The sequence below is a fragment of the Melanaphis sacchari genome, unplaced genomic scaffold, assembly GCF_002803265.2.
Source record: "Melanaphis sacchari strain LSU unplaced genomic scaffold, SCAv2.0 Contig12_pilon_pilon, whole genome shotgun sequence".
Lineage (NCBI taxonomy): Eukaryota > Metazoa > Arthropoda > Insecta > Hemiptera > Aphididae > Melanaphis > Melanaphis sacchari.
Window position 1 is genome coordinate 1,111,457 of NW_020270527.1, and position 13,794 is coordinate 1,125,250.

The 13,794-nt window shown below is 27.5% G+C and overlaps 2 protein-coding genes across 3 annotated transcripts; one reads left to right on the forward strand and one right to left on the reverse strand.

Annotated features, from left to right (window-relative positions):
* Positions 1-4,828: 4,828 nt before the first annotated feature.
* Positions 4,829-9,369, forward strand: LOC112591155 (eukaryotic initiation factor 4A). 2 transcript variants are annotated; one of them, XM_025334869.1, is made up of 5 exons: positions 4,829-4,965; positions 6,492-6,876; positions 6,934-7,309; positions 7,373-7,875; positions 9,046-9,369. In XM_025334869.1, the coding sequence occupies exons 2-4, from the start codon at positions 6,505-6,507 to the stop codon at positions 7,858-7,860; spliced, it is 1,236 nt and encodes a 411-aa protein (XP_025190654.1). In that variant the 5' UTR covers positions 4,829-4,965; positions 6,492-6,504; the 3' UTR covers positions 7,861-7,875; positions 9,046-9,369. The 2 variants fall into 2 exon arrangements, with proteins under 2 accessions (XP_025190654.1, XP_025190652.1); XM_025334867.1 differs by lacking the exon at positions 9,046-9,369 and having other exon boundaries at positions 7,373-7,927.
* A 2,663-nt stretch (positions 9,370-12,032) lies between these two features.
* Positions 12,033-13,069, reverse strand: LOC112591241. The gene is made up of 2 exons (XM_025334998.1): positions 13,010-13,069; positions 12,033-12,941 (listed from the first exon to the last, which is right to left on the reverse strand). Exons 1-2 carry the CDS (start codon positions 13,067-13,069, stop codon positions 12,546-12,548), a joined length of 456 nt encoding a protein of 151 aa, XP_025190783.1. The 3' UTR covers positions 12,033-12,545.
* Between the last annotated feature and the right edge of the window lie 725 nt (positions 13,070-13,794).

Genomic DNA, 13,794 nt, shown 5'->3' on the forward strand with positions numbered 1-13,794 from the left:
ATAAAGTATAAACTTTGCATAATTTTGTTTTGTTTTTTTTTTTTCTATAAGTTTTTTAATGTTTACATTTTTACATTAGTCAAAATCACGGAAATAAATAAATACATTTTTAGTTAAAATGCATGAAAATTCAATTAAAATGGTATTTTAATGGCACCTATGGATTAGGTACGTATACTATACAGTAAAGCAAGTTCTTCGGTTTTATTTTTTAACTCAATTTATTCCGCGCTTATAATTTAAACAGTGCCAGATACACTCGCTTTCTCGCCGAACAGTGAATGGTTTGAGTTATTATAGTATCCTAAAAATCGTTTTGACCTTGTCACCGTTATGTATAATATAATGATGATGATAATAATAATAATAAACTACGGTCTTACGGTCTACGTTAACTGCGGTAAAATAGTAGAATATTAAAACAAGCGACTTGGTCAGATGATGAGCGTTACGTTTCGTCAAATAGGGCAATCGTGGACCAGGATCCCATGAAAGCGAATCGGTTGAAAGTTTGAGCATCGCGAATTTTATTATACAGCGCGAAGAGAGAGAGGAGTGGCGGCGCACCAGCGAAATGCGATCATAGGACCCGTGTACCGCGATCGACGTTCGAGTACGAAAACGCGTCCGGGTTGCGACATAATGTCGTTGCTGTTGTTGAGTGAGCGTCATCGGTTCATGCTCATGTATCGTTCAATAGCGAAAAGCGACTAAATTATAACATGAAACACTACTTCTTACTATTCTTACGTATATTTCGAATTAGATACATCCAAACTTCAAAAAGAAAATCATTTGATTCATAATTTACAAAAAAAAAAAAGTGGTTTTTATTTAAAAAATTAAGCGTGTACCTATATCGTCACAGGATACTCATTAAACGGTTGGTATATAAATGTTCTAAGTATTTTAAAATATAACATTAAGGCTAAAAGTATGCAAGTATAAAAAAGGGGGTGGGTAAGCGTGATTGTATGAAATCATATGCCCATCAGTAGATCAAGGGTTCTAAAAGTTTTTCCTATCGTGACTATTCACGACACACTCTGGATAAACGTTGTCTATTTGCCAAAAATAAGTACTTCATAACATTAAAATATGGATACGTTTTCTATTATGACAAGAAATACATATTTTCGCAGAGATTCAAAAACATGTTTTTGAAATTCTATATGATGGCTGAAAGTTTACATTATAAAGTAATTGACTTATATTTGTAAAAAATATTTACTGCTAACTGCTAAGTTATAAATGATTTGTTGAAAATAATGTGGCTATTGAACAATTCTTATTGTTTACTGAATTATTATTAACATCAATCAAAAAAAAATGTGTAACATTGAATCAGTAAATTTTGAGAACAAAATCGTTCATTATGGTTTTTTAAAACAAAAATATTAAAGTTTTCATAACACTCTCTTGGGGAAATACTTGAGACGTTACTGTAGATTATTCTTAGATACGTAAACATAAATTTAATAAATGAAGTAAAGATCATATTAGAGCTATACCTATATAATATATTAATATGCTTTAAAGCAATAATAATATAACCTATTATACCTACGTAATAAACTAATACAATTTTAAGCAATGCTAGGTACTGGACAACTAATACTGCTACCAGATACTTAATAAAATTATTTTTAAATAATTATAAAAATATGATTATAATTACATTCTTGATAGACTTCGTTTACAAATTTGGCATTGTTAATATCACTCAGCAATACTGTGGTTTTAATAACTGAAAAATATAATAACGAATACAAATAAATAAATATTTGTTATGCATTTATGTGTTTACATTAATTTAGATATTATGTATAATTTATGTTTTATTTAAATAAACCATTTACTTAAAAAAATATTACGTTGGTTAAATTTAAGTTTCTTTTGAATAAATGTAAATAGGTACCCTATGTATAGTAATAAATCTGCACGATCTAAAATGTAGGTATGCACAAATAAAATAATTTAATGTAGGTAATTACAATATACCTATTATTCATCAATTATTATTTATTTTTAACAAAATTGAAAAATTAACTTTTATTCTGTAAAGTCATTACATACGGTCGTGCTACAGGTTATCGTGAATATATTCATCATAGTAGTGCCAATCTTCGAAAGTTACGAAATGATCATTATTCATTAAATTAATACCTACATTTTTAATGTTTAGTAATAGTTTTTATAATTATGAGTATGCATACGGTTTTTGATGGTCATCTATTGTTTATCCACTCACAAAAATCGGTATTTAATATTATAAAAAATAAATTATAAAAACTGCTATAGAAACAAAAATTTTAGTATCAGTTAGTTTTGTCTGATTAAAGAACTTAGATGATATTATACGTCTTCTGAAATCGTTTTATAAATTATGAATACTACCTCGTCTATTATGGATTTAAGAGGCTCTATTGTTTAGATGGCTGTAAAATAAATAGGTACTTTAAATTAATTCTATAATTTATTGTAAACAATTAAATAAAAATTGTTTTGCAAAATATATAATTTAAATACAAGCATAAAGTTGTTTTTGTTTGAATTTTGAACAAATATAAGGTTATCTGTTTTCTGTAGAATTGTGTGGTATGATTTAATTATTTAAATATAACTCAATGAGTGATTCGCATTTAACAGTTGTTATTTATTTTCATGTCACAACTCAGATATTTAAACATATTATATGCATCTATTCGATTATTGCTACTGACTATATACTGTATCCCTCCGTGCAGACTCCGTCAGAATACTATTGTAGTAGTTTTTAATATACTTGTTTAATTATTTTTCATTTAAACTTTGTTAATACAATTAGTTTCAAATTATTTTTAAAAATATATAATATATTCGTATAGAATAATCCATTTAAATATCTATTTCATACTTTTTATTTCAAAAAGTTGTAATTTTATGAAAAAGTTTTTACTTATAAATTTATATTATATCAAAATAAAATGTTTGAAAAAAAATTATATCTCTTCAATTATTTATCATAATTATTTTTTAAGTCTTAATTTTTTGAAACATAACAATATAACTTAATTTTTTAATTTCATATTCCAAAAATTTAATTTCAAATGAGTAGTTACGTAATTAGTTATAACTTATAAGTAGATATTTAAAGTTTAGATGGGTGGGATAGACTACTATTCACTCGTAGAGAAGTATCTACTTCCAAAATATTGGTTCACTTCCCCATTCGTACAAACTTTAAATACTTAAAAGTTATAACTGTAATAAACTATACTTATTCGAAATTTGATTTTCTTAGAATGAAATATTTAGAAAAATATTAAGTTTAGGAATATAAAATTAAAATTGTATGATAGATTTCATTCAAAGAAGTAAAATGTACAAATATTTCTTGAAATTTTTTTTTAAATAACATCAAGTTATATAAACATATTATAGGTTATAATTATTTAAATAATATAATACTACATGTCTCTATATAGTATATTAAATATATTCACATAATGTATACTGTATAGCAAATCTGGTTTTAATATTATAATATATTTATTACATTTTAGTAATTTTTATATCTTATATGTATGTGTATGTGTATTGTGTGGTGTCAATTTTGAGAAATTAATAAATCATATTAAATCATATATTAATAATTTATTATGTAACTTTTATTTATTTATGATATAGAAAATGGATGCCTAATTTTAATTTTTAATATTATTATAATAGAGATTATTGGTTATTACTAGTATTATGTATGACATTTGATTCGTTCTATCATTATTATGATAAAAGAGACAAGAGTAACATAAAAAATAAAAAAAAAATAAGTAAAAATTAGAGCAATATTTTTAAATGTCAAATTCCATAAGTCACTGATATTAACCTAACCACCGGTAAAATATAAATATATTTCATTGGTGATTATAATATTAATAAAATAGATTATTATTAAAAAAAGATACATGAGTATAATATCATTGACCAACATTCATGCGAGAAATTTAGTTAAATTTTTTATCAGTCCCATCACTATTACTTTACGTACTATAAATATATTATTAAATGCTTGTAATGTTCTAGATTTAAAATAAAGAATTAATTTTTCAAGTCTAACGACTATTTCTAAAAAATGGATCGGCGTAGGTAGGAGTCTATAGTTTCTATACGATGGGGTTTGATCAGTAAAATGGGTTGAACGAACGAATGGTAAAAATATAAAATGAATTATAACATTGACCGGTAACACGACAGGTGTGATAATCATATTGTGTTAAATAAGTAGACTCGAGTTGGTAGTGTTAGTGTACCATGGCCGGCGGGTGAAAGATCAAAATCCACGAGGCAGAAAAAATAACTAAAGGCATAATATTATAAATCATAGTAAATGCCTAGCAGTGGCAATTGGTAAGAACGTCGACGCGACTATTAGTCATTAGAGATAAAAGTGGCGCGATACAGCGTTCTGACATCTTATCCGTATTCGGTAGGTATGTCGGTGGGCCGTGGCGCGTCAGTGGTCTGTGCGTCTCACGGTTGTCGGGTGGTGGGGTGCGGTCGGCTATGGCGTTTTTGTTTATCAACAACGGCGGCAGCGGCAGCCAGGCTTGCAGTGTGTGATGGACGCGCGTGCCGTCCAGTGTCGCCAACCAGTGTGAGGTGTATGATGACCATGGGTCGGGCATGTAGGGAAAGTCCTATCAGGCGGTTTATAAGAAAAATAGATGCGAGTGCCCGCCGCACGCACTTCTTTTATCGATCGCTGTTTTTGATGCGACGCGTGGTCACACTGCGTGCTAACCTCACCAAACGCTCGTCGATTGTACGCTATCCACCGTCGCTCACCCTATCTGCTTCTTTCTCTTCCGATTTCCTCTCGGCAAATCACATGTACTTTACGCGTTTTCTATATTGTTCAATTGTCAAAATGTGTTCTTTTTAGATACATTTCTTCGTTTTGCGACTATATCGTTTTTGCAGTTTGTAAGTACACTTTCACGTTTTTATTTTAACGCTGGCGCGTTATATTTTTTTAAATGCATCGTTTCCGTCCGCCGACTTGTAGTCGGTGGTGGTCGTTCGGTTTGGTTCCGACGACCACATCATGGACGATGTCGTGCAATCGCGCGAGCTTAAGCATCCCGTCATCCGCTGGCTGTGATCGCTCGGGTTGCAGTCACTAGTAATATTTTTTACTTCCGTGGATTCAACGCCCCACGTTATAGGGGATGTTCATCACGTGGGGACCGCCCTTGGGCAGGCGCCCTTATGAAACTATATTATAGGATGGGGTGGTTTTTTAGGTTAGGCTCCCGGTGTAGGTATCTGAGTCGTCCGATCGCATTTGATAATGTGTTATGCCTATATGATTGTCTTTAATGATCAAAGCATCAAGAGACTTCACTGTTGTCGGTATTACACTTTTGATGTTTAGTGTATTTGTAGTTTGTTGTGTTTAAGGCTGCTTGTATTGCTAAATAATTGGTCTTTTAAGTTTCAAGTCCAGCCTTTTAAAGATTTATATTTGCTGTTGTATATTTGATATATTTAATTTGTATAAAGTATATGTGCGTTATTTTTCTACATTAGTAGTATCTTACAAATATTAATGTCATGTATTTGTAATAGTGTTTCTTATTCATAATTTTTTTTAATTAAAATATTGTTAATGTTATTATTTGTTATTAACTATGTGCTAAGAGATCTTAGATTTATTCAAGGCCAATATAATCTTTGTACTTGGTTTTTATAATATCTATTATTTACCTACTTTTTATTTTTATTGCATTTCTTAAAGTTAAACTTTAGGTTTTAGCCCACTTCAATCACTTCTTATCATTTTAGCAAGTATTGTTTGTTAATATGATTTTCTTTTAATATTAAGACAAAGTATGTATCCTGAGTATATACATATTATTTAAATTAAAAGAACCTTAAAAAGATAAGTTTCAAATTTAAGTTACAAACCATAAAATTGGGTTTAATTATAAATTATAAAGTTATTGGAAAGTTACTTATTAAAATTAAAAATTATTATTTAAATAGATAAATTATTGGTATCAAATCAAATGGATAGTTTTAGGTATTTGATGATCACTTAATTTGTTAGGTATAATAATAATTCATTGTTAAATATATTTTGTATAATTTTTCTATTTTTTTTTTTTTTTTTAGTTAAATTAATTTTTATTAATATTGAATTTGTGTATTATTTTTGTTATATCACCAATTATATAAAGCTTGAAAGATGCATAAACATAATCAAATTATTTTATATCATCATTTTTAACAATATTAATTTTAAATTAGTATTTTTTTCGATTTTGTAATTTATTAAAATATTAATATATCAAATGATAAATAAAAAATTTTACTTGAGAAACACATTCCTATATTTTTTTTTTTCAGTTGAATGATTTTTGTTTTACATGATATTATTTTGTGTAATTTTTTGTACTTTATTTTTAAACATTTTCTGTTGTTATTAATTTAAATTTAATTGATTTCAGAATATTTTAAATAATGAATGCTAATGAGACGAAAAATGGACCACCCAGCGAAACCAATGATTACTCGGGACCGCCCGGCATGGATGTCGGTGGAACTATTGAGTCTGACTGGAAAGAGGTGGTGGATAACTTTGATGAGATGAATTTAAAAGAAGAATTGTTGCGTGGTATCTATGGGTATGGTTTTGAAAAGCCATCAGCTATTCAACAACGTGCAATTTTGCCATGCATCAAGGGACATGATGTCATTGCTCAGGCCCAGTCTGGTACTGGCAAGACAGCTACTTTTTCAATTTCTATTCTACAACAAATTGATACAAGTTTGAATGAGTGCCAAGCTCTTATTTTGGCACCAACACGTGAATTGGCTCAACAGATTCAAAAAGTAATTCTATTTGTTTGATTAGATTTTGATTTTTTTACAATATAACATTGTTTTTAGGTAGTGATTGCTTTGGGAGACTTCATGAAAGCAGATTGTCATGCTTGTATTGGTGGTACAAACGTTCGTGATGACATGCGTAAGCTGGATACTGGATCCCATGTAGTGGTTGGAACTCCTGGTCGTGTTTATGACATGATTGCTAGAAAATCACTACGAACTCAATTTATCAAGATATTTGTGTTGGACGAAGCTGATGAAATGTTGTCTCGTGGTTTCAAAGATCAAATTAAAGAGGTGTTCAAGTTCCTCGAAGAAGATATTCAGGTCATTCTGTTGTCTGCTACAATGCCCGAGGACGTTTTGGATGTGAGTACTCACTTCATGCGTAATCCAGTACGCATTCTTGTTCAAAAAGAAGAACTGACATTGGAAGGTATATATAATCATTCTAAGTTTTTTAAGTCTATTTCCTTTATTTTTTATTATTTATTTTTAGGTATTAAACAGTTTTACATCAACGTTACCAAAGAAGAATGGAAGTTTGACACTTTATGTGATTTGTACGACACTCTTAGTATCACCCAGGCTGTGATTTTCTGTAACACACGTCGTAAGGTAGAGTGGTTGACTGAAAATATGCGTTTGAAATCATTTACCGTATCTGCTATGCATGGAGAAATGGACCAACGTCAACGTGAGCTAATTATGCGTCAATTTCGTTCGGGCTCTAGTCGTGTTTTAATCACCACTGATTTGTTGGCGCGAGGCATTGATGTACAACAAGTATCTCTGGTTATCAACTATGATTTGCCGTCCAATCGTGAGAACTATATTCACAGGATTGGACGTTCTGGCCGTTTTGGTCGTAAAGGAGTCGCCATTAATTTTATCACTGAAGATGACAAACGAGCTATGAAGGATATTGAATCGTTTTACAACACTCACGTGCTCGAGATGCCACAAAATGTGGCCGATCTGCTGTAGACATGCTTTGTATCTGTGAGTAGTTACTTTGAAACAAGTGAAATACAGCGTTTTAAAACGATTCAAATTTTCTTTTTTCTTTTTATATATAAATACTTATATAAAAACAAAAAAATTTTAATTGAAAACTATCCAATATTTTTTATCTTTAAGCAGTTTTTTCCTTTTCATTTTACTGTGTTTGAGTGACATGACTATTTCAATAATCCAATTTACAAAAATGATAAGTGCACATTTTAATACTTGGTATGTTTTGATTTTAAATAAAACTTATTATAAAATTTTCATAGTTTCATTGTACATTTGTTTGATGATTTCTCGGTTGTTAATAGTATAATGCCTTGAAATTAGTTGGATTTTTTGAGTATTATATTTATGTTCTCAATTTTTAAAAGTTTTGTTTAAGACTGATCAGTGTTTATATCATTAACGTGAAAATTGATAATTATTGAAAGTATTTTAATAACATACTTAAATGATTTTTATTTAAAATTATCAGTTATTTAAAGTAACCTTAAAGCAAATTTGTGCAAGCTGAAGGTTGAGATATTTTTGTAGGAGTCTCCATTAAATATAACTAAATGACTAAAAGTGTTATTGAAAATGAGCGATGACCTCTAATATAAACATTTTGTGGGTTGTGTATAAAAAAAAAATTATGTATCATTATATAGAACAAAGGACAAATTTTAAATGGATAGACTATATTACTACTTTATTTTTATTGAGCAATCAAATTGTATGTATTTATTAAAAAAAAAAAAAATAAAACAATTGACTCAAAATTTAGTTAAGATTTAATATTTGACTCTTTGAATTATGTATTAAATTAATATTAAAAAAAAAAAAAACTCAATCCTTAAAATTTAAAGATAAGACTTAAAGTTACTTAACATTTCTTGTCCGAACTTCAGAAATATGCTATTATTAAATTTTGATTTACTTGACCTAAATTAACTTGTATTATTGTATTATATTTTACAAAATCGAGAATTGTGGTTATCTAATTAATTTTAATAGAGCCCATTTATAATTAGTATCTAATTTATGGATTAGGCATTAAAAGTAAAATTTTTGGTAGTGTTGTTATAAAGCATTTTTCATATGTTAGCATATAAATTTTATTTTCTCCCTTTTATCAAACAAAGTGCCAGCATGTTAAAGTATCGCATGGATATTTTTTAGCGATTGCCTAGCCTCAGCCGCTGCTCCACCCTCGACCGGTTTCAACGTCTTCTCATCTAGGCCCAAAGAACCAGAAACATACAACATATTGCCCGCCTGCACCGCTTGACTATGATTAAAAGTAAAATGCAATTTTAATTCTTTTTTTTTTAAACAGTAAAATTATGTTTTTTTATAAAAATTAATTTAAAAATTTAAACATTGTAAAAGTTCAGTAATACTTGTAAGCTCCTGGGAGTTTGGAACCAACGGATAGTTAATTATTTTTCTTATTACACTTATGTTAATTCTTATTTATGTTAAAAATATTACGATGAACTATAATATTTTTTTATTGATCACATAAAGATTCTTACAAAATATTAACTTATTCTCCTGTTGAAAGATTATTACTACTACTACATTCACAATCAGATTTAATTAAGTTATTAAAAAACAAATAGGTACACATTGTTAATATACCAATTAGGTTATAGGTAATGAGGTAATTAATATTATTTCAGTAACCTAGTTGCTATTAGTTTTAATTTGTATCCTCATTTCTCAGTAATCAGGAAAACAATTATTTCCATTTCTTTTGATATATAGCTTTAATGTTTAGTTATAATATTTATTTTTAAATACTGAGAGATAACTTTTTTAGTTTTGCACTATGATAATATTATAACATTTTATATTTTCGTAATCAGTTCATAATATTTTAATGATAAATTAATTTCATGTGATTTATATGGGGTGTTCAGTATTTTATTATATATTTATTTATTTTTAATTTTCTGTGGTACATTTAATATTAATGTCTAATAATTAATTATTAGTCATAACTGGGAATTTATATTTCAAGTTTTTCACTTTTTTTATAACTGCTTAGGAAACATGATTTTTGTATATAATAATTTTTAAATTGAGTTACATAATTGATTGATTTTCTAAAACTAAAGGTTTGAATTAGTTTAATGAGTGTATTGTTTTTTTTTTTTTTTTAAGGAAATTGTTCTTAATACAATTTACTCCTTTTCGAGTTCATAGTAGATAACTTCATTTTTTACTTGTTTTCCTTGAATTTGTATGTACCTATATTATATTCATTTTTTTCGTTTTGAAACCAGTTAGGGTAAGAGATAAGCATGTGTAATATATGCAAAATAATAAAAAAATAAAAATAAAAAATGTGTTTTATTTATTTACATGTCTTCAATGAGTAATTGTGGTCATCATAATAGAATAGATTTTTTATTTTTTGTTAGTTACAATGTTTTAAATTCATCCCCACTTCAACAATACTTAGCCTCTGTCTGAAGTTAGGTCAGGGTTAAATGCATTTTTGGATTAGACTTAAAAATCTTATTGTATTAGCTATTAGTCTATTTCGAATGAACAATTCATTAAAATTTGATTTAATTGTAGTTATAGTAGTTTCATAAAATAAATTTAAAAACATACGTGCTTTCATTAAAAATCAAAATTGAATTGAATATACATTTATCATTTGATACAATTTCTGAGAATAATTTATAAAAGAACAAATCTAAATATTGATCCTATCTACTCTATGCACTCATAATCTTTGCAGAAGAAAAGATCATGAATTAAATTAAATTTAACATCTTACATAATTAGCGGGTCTGTACAAAAACTATGTATTATGTTCTTAATTAGAAGAAAATGTTGTTTATACAACTTAATGACTTGATTTTAAGTCTGTACCAAAAACTATTAAAAGGTGGCCTTTTTTCAATTAAAAGTCAGTATATAGTTGATTTTTTTAAATACTACACCAAGCAAATTTGACAAATATTCATATCATTACCTACTAACAAATGGGAAATTTGTATGGATATTACATATCAATTGACAGAAGTACAGTAATAAAAAAAAAAAAAAAACAGGTAATTATTATTTTATTTTAAATATTTGAAAATAAGCTTTTCAGTTTTATTATTAAAATAACAATTTATTTTCAAGATTTGTAACAGAGTACAATAACTTAATATAAGCCATGGGTTTTCAAATAGCTAGCGGCCTGCGAACAAATTTTATTCAGCCCGCAGACAAAGAATAATATTTTCAATTATTTGTAATATTAATTTTGTTCTTACTGTTTTAAACAATAGAAGATAATTAAAAAAATAATTTCCTCATTACATCCAATTTTGAAATAATATCTACTTATTATATGTTAATGCTTAGAATTTTAATGACCTGCAAACATTTTCAGATTTCTAATGTGGCCTTTCAAAAATATTAATTAATGACCCCTGATATAAGATTTTTCTCAAGAACTAAAACATTTTTTAATGTGAGGTCAACCACTAATCAAAAAAAATTACTAGGGTGTAAGCAAGTTTTAAACGCGTATATGTTAACAGATGCTAAATGAAAAACTAGTGGTCTAAGGTATAGAATAATATTTCTTATAAGATATGTTTGAATCTGTTTTTTTTTTGTTTAATTTGATGACATACATTTTGTTGTACTTTAAGTGTCAAATTTGATTAATCTAAGTTAAAACCTGTATATTTTTGTTTTAATAAATGTTTTCAGGTTTTAAAACAATGTGTTTGTTTAGAATTAGTGACAATTGTTAAATTAATTTAGTACTAGTTCGTTCGTGTGTAACAAGGCTGAAAGCTAACTAAAGGATTAGCACCCAATATCTAGTTTCTATATTCCGAGTTACTTATAGGCTAGGTATGTATTAAATTTTAATATTAGTATTTCATGTATATTTTAATTTTCATGAATTGATAAGTATAAGACCATTTTAAGTTTATTACAAATTAATTATCAGTTATTACTTTATCATAATTCACAAAAATTATACAAAATATTAAGTATTTATAAGCAATTTTTAAATTACAAAATATCTTAGCAATTATATTTCCTTCTTATAGGAAAAGTATATAAGTTACATTCACAATAACACAAATTTAAAGACATTTTATAATGAACTAATTATTTTAATAACCAATAGTTAGATGGGAGTATTGGGGATAGCAGCACCGGTGTTCTAGGTGATATACATTATACTCAGTTCAACAAGAGCTCTATTGTTAAGATGTTTGAGGTCAGATGAAAATCAATTCTGCACATAATACTGATTGTATTGAATGCATTGGAATTGAGTAAAGATACACATAATTAGTGTGTTCTCTTGTTGGGTAAATTATACAATGATACATCAGAGGGTTGTTGTTTGCAGGGCATAGATTTATTCAAAGTTCCAACATTTTTAACATGTTAAACAACAATGTTTGACATCCTGACTAGGGTGTCTAAGTAGTCATTAATATCGCTAACATATTTAGTTAATTTTTGGAATTTTTTTTCCAGAAGCGGTGTAAAGCTTTTAAAATTGATTTATTATTCTTCTGTTTTGTATTACGAGATTTCAAGCTAAAAATTTCTGCCCTTTTCTTTATGACCTCTTTTCAAAATGAAGTTGAGAAAGTTTACCTAATTACCTGGATTGTATCTAACAACAAACATTAACTAATCTATTATTTGTTTTCAACAAATATACTTTTTCTAAAATAAATTTTTGCCAATAAAACTAATGAAAATTGCTTCTTGTTTTTTGGTAGCTCATTGTGTAATACTTTCTTGATGAATATCGCTACTTTCTTATTTATAATGTCATTGCCTTCAGAAACAGTTGTAATATTAGTGTTACTATAATCCGTATTTGAGCTTTCACTTTTGTTATGGACTGAATGTTTGATTACTTTACAAGAGGTCTGAAAAATGTCGTCAAACTTGGTATTCTTTATACTATTTTGATCTTTCTTGACATTGGTTTGGATGTCTTGATCGTTTATCATGATTTTATCATCGTCGTTCTTGGTTTGATTAAACGCATCATGGTTTTTCTTTACTTTTTCAGCAGGATTTTTATACTAGGTACAGTGTTCCAGAGTGTTTTTAAGAATAGAATCTTTTAATTTAATATTTCAAAGTGGGATACTTCAGAGTATTGTTCATATTCCACGATACATGAAATACATACACATTTCACTATAATCATACTACTAATTACTATCATACGAACTTATGATATAGACTCTATGGAGTGATAAGCACTTGTCTGGAAAATGATAATACTCGAGGTATGATAATCGAAAATTACTACCATGGTCTTAAAATACCGTGATTATTACTAACCGTTACTTACAGGTATGTAAAATATTATTATATATTACTATTTTATACAACTGTAATGGTAATGATCACGGCCTTAGAAGATATCTTCTAAGACCGCGGTAATGTTGGTATATGGTTGATAAAGTGATAAAGTGATAAACTATGTAATAAATTAGATTGTTCTTATGAAGATCAGGAATATGGAATATTCCCTTTCATCAGTCGTGTATGTCTACACTGTCTTTTAGAAGAATTTTACTGCGAAAATATTATTTTTTTTAACTTAAATAAATGCTTAATAAAGTATTCATTTATTATGTTAAGTAGGAGTTGTATAGTATTTAAAATGTTAATTGTGATTGTGAATAATAAAAACTAAAAAGTGTGTAGTATGGTTGGGTGTAAAATTTCACAGTATTTTTTATTGTAACAATTTATCAATCAGAAGTTATACGTATATTTGTATAGAATTTATTAAATGGTATTTAATATTTATGAAATATTTAATTTTATTCATAGCGTTGATGATGAAATTGTTTCATGACCACCATAGTTTCCTTAGTTTTTTTTTACTATTTAGACAAATTGTAAAATGTATTTTAATATTAT

Bases quoted from the DNA above. Each gene is read 5' to 3' on its own strand.
- LOC112591155 (XM_025334869.1), top strand. From the start codon at position 6,505: ATGAATGCTAATGAGACGAAAAATGGACCACCCAGCGAAACCAATGAT. The intron at 6,877-6,933 runs GTAATTCTATTT...CATTGTTTTTAG, and splicing joins TGGCTCAACAGATTCAAAAA to GTAGTGATTGCTTTGGGAGA. The intron at 7,310-7,372 runs GTATATATAATC...ATTTATTTTTAG, and splicing joins AGAAGAACTGACATTGGAAG to GTATTAAACAGTTTTACATC.
- LOC112591241 (XM_025334998.1), bottom strand. From the start codon at position 13,069: ATGATTATAGTGAAATGTGTATGTATTTCATGTATCGTGGAATATGAA. The intron at 12,942-13,009 runs GTATCCCACTTT...CACTGTACCTAG, and splicing joins AATATGAACAATACTCTGAA to TATAAAAATCCTGCTGAAAA.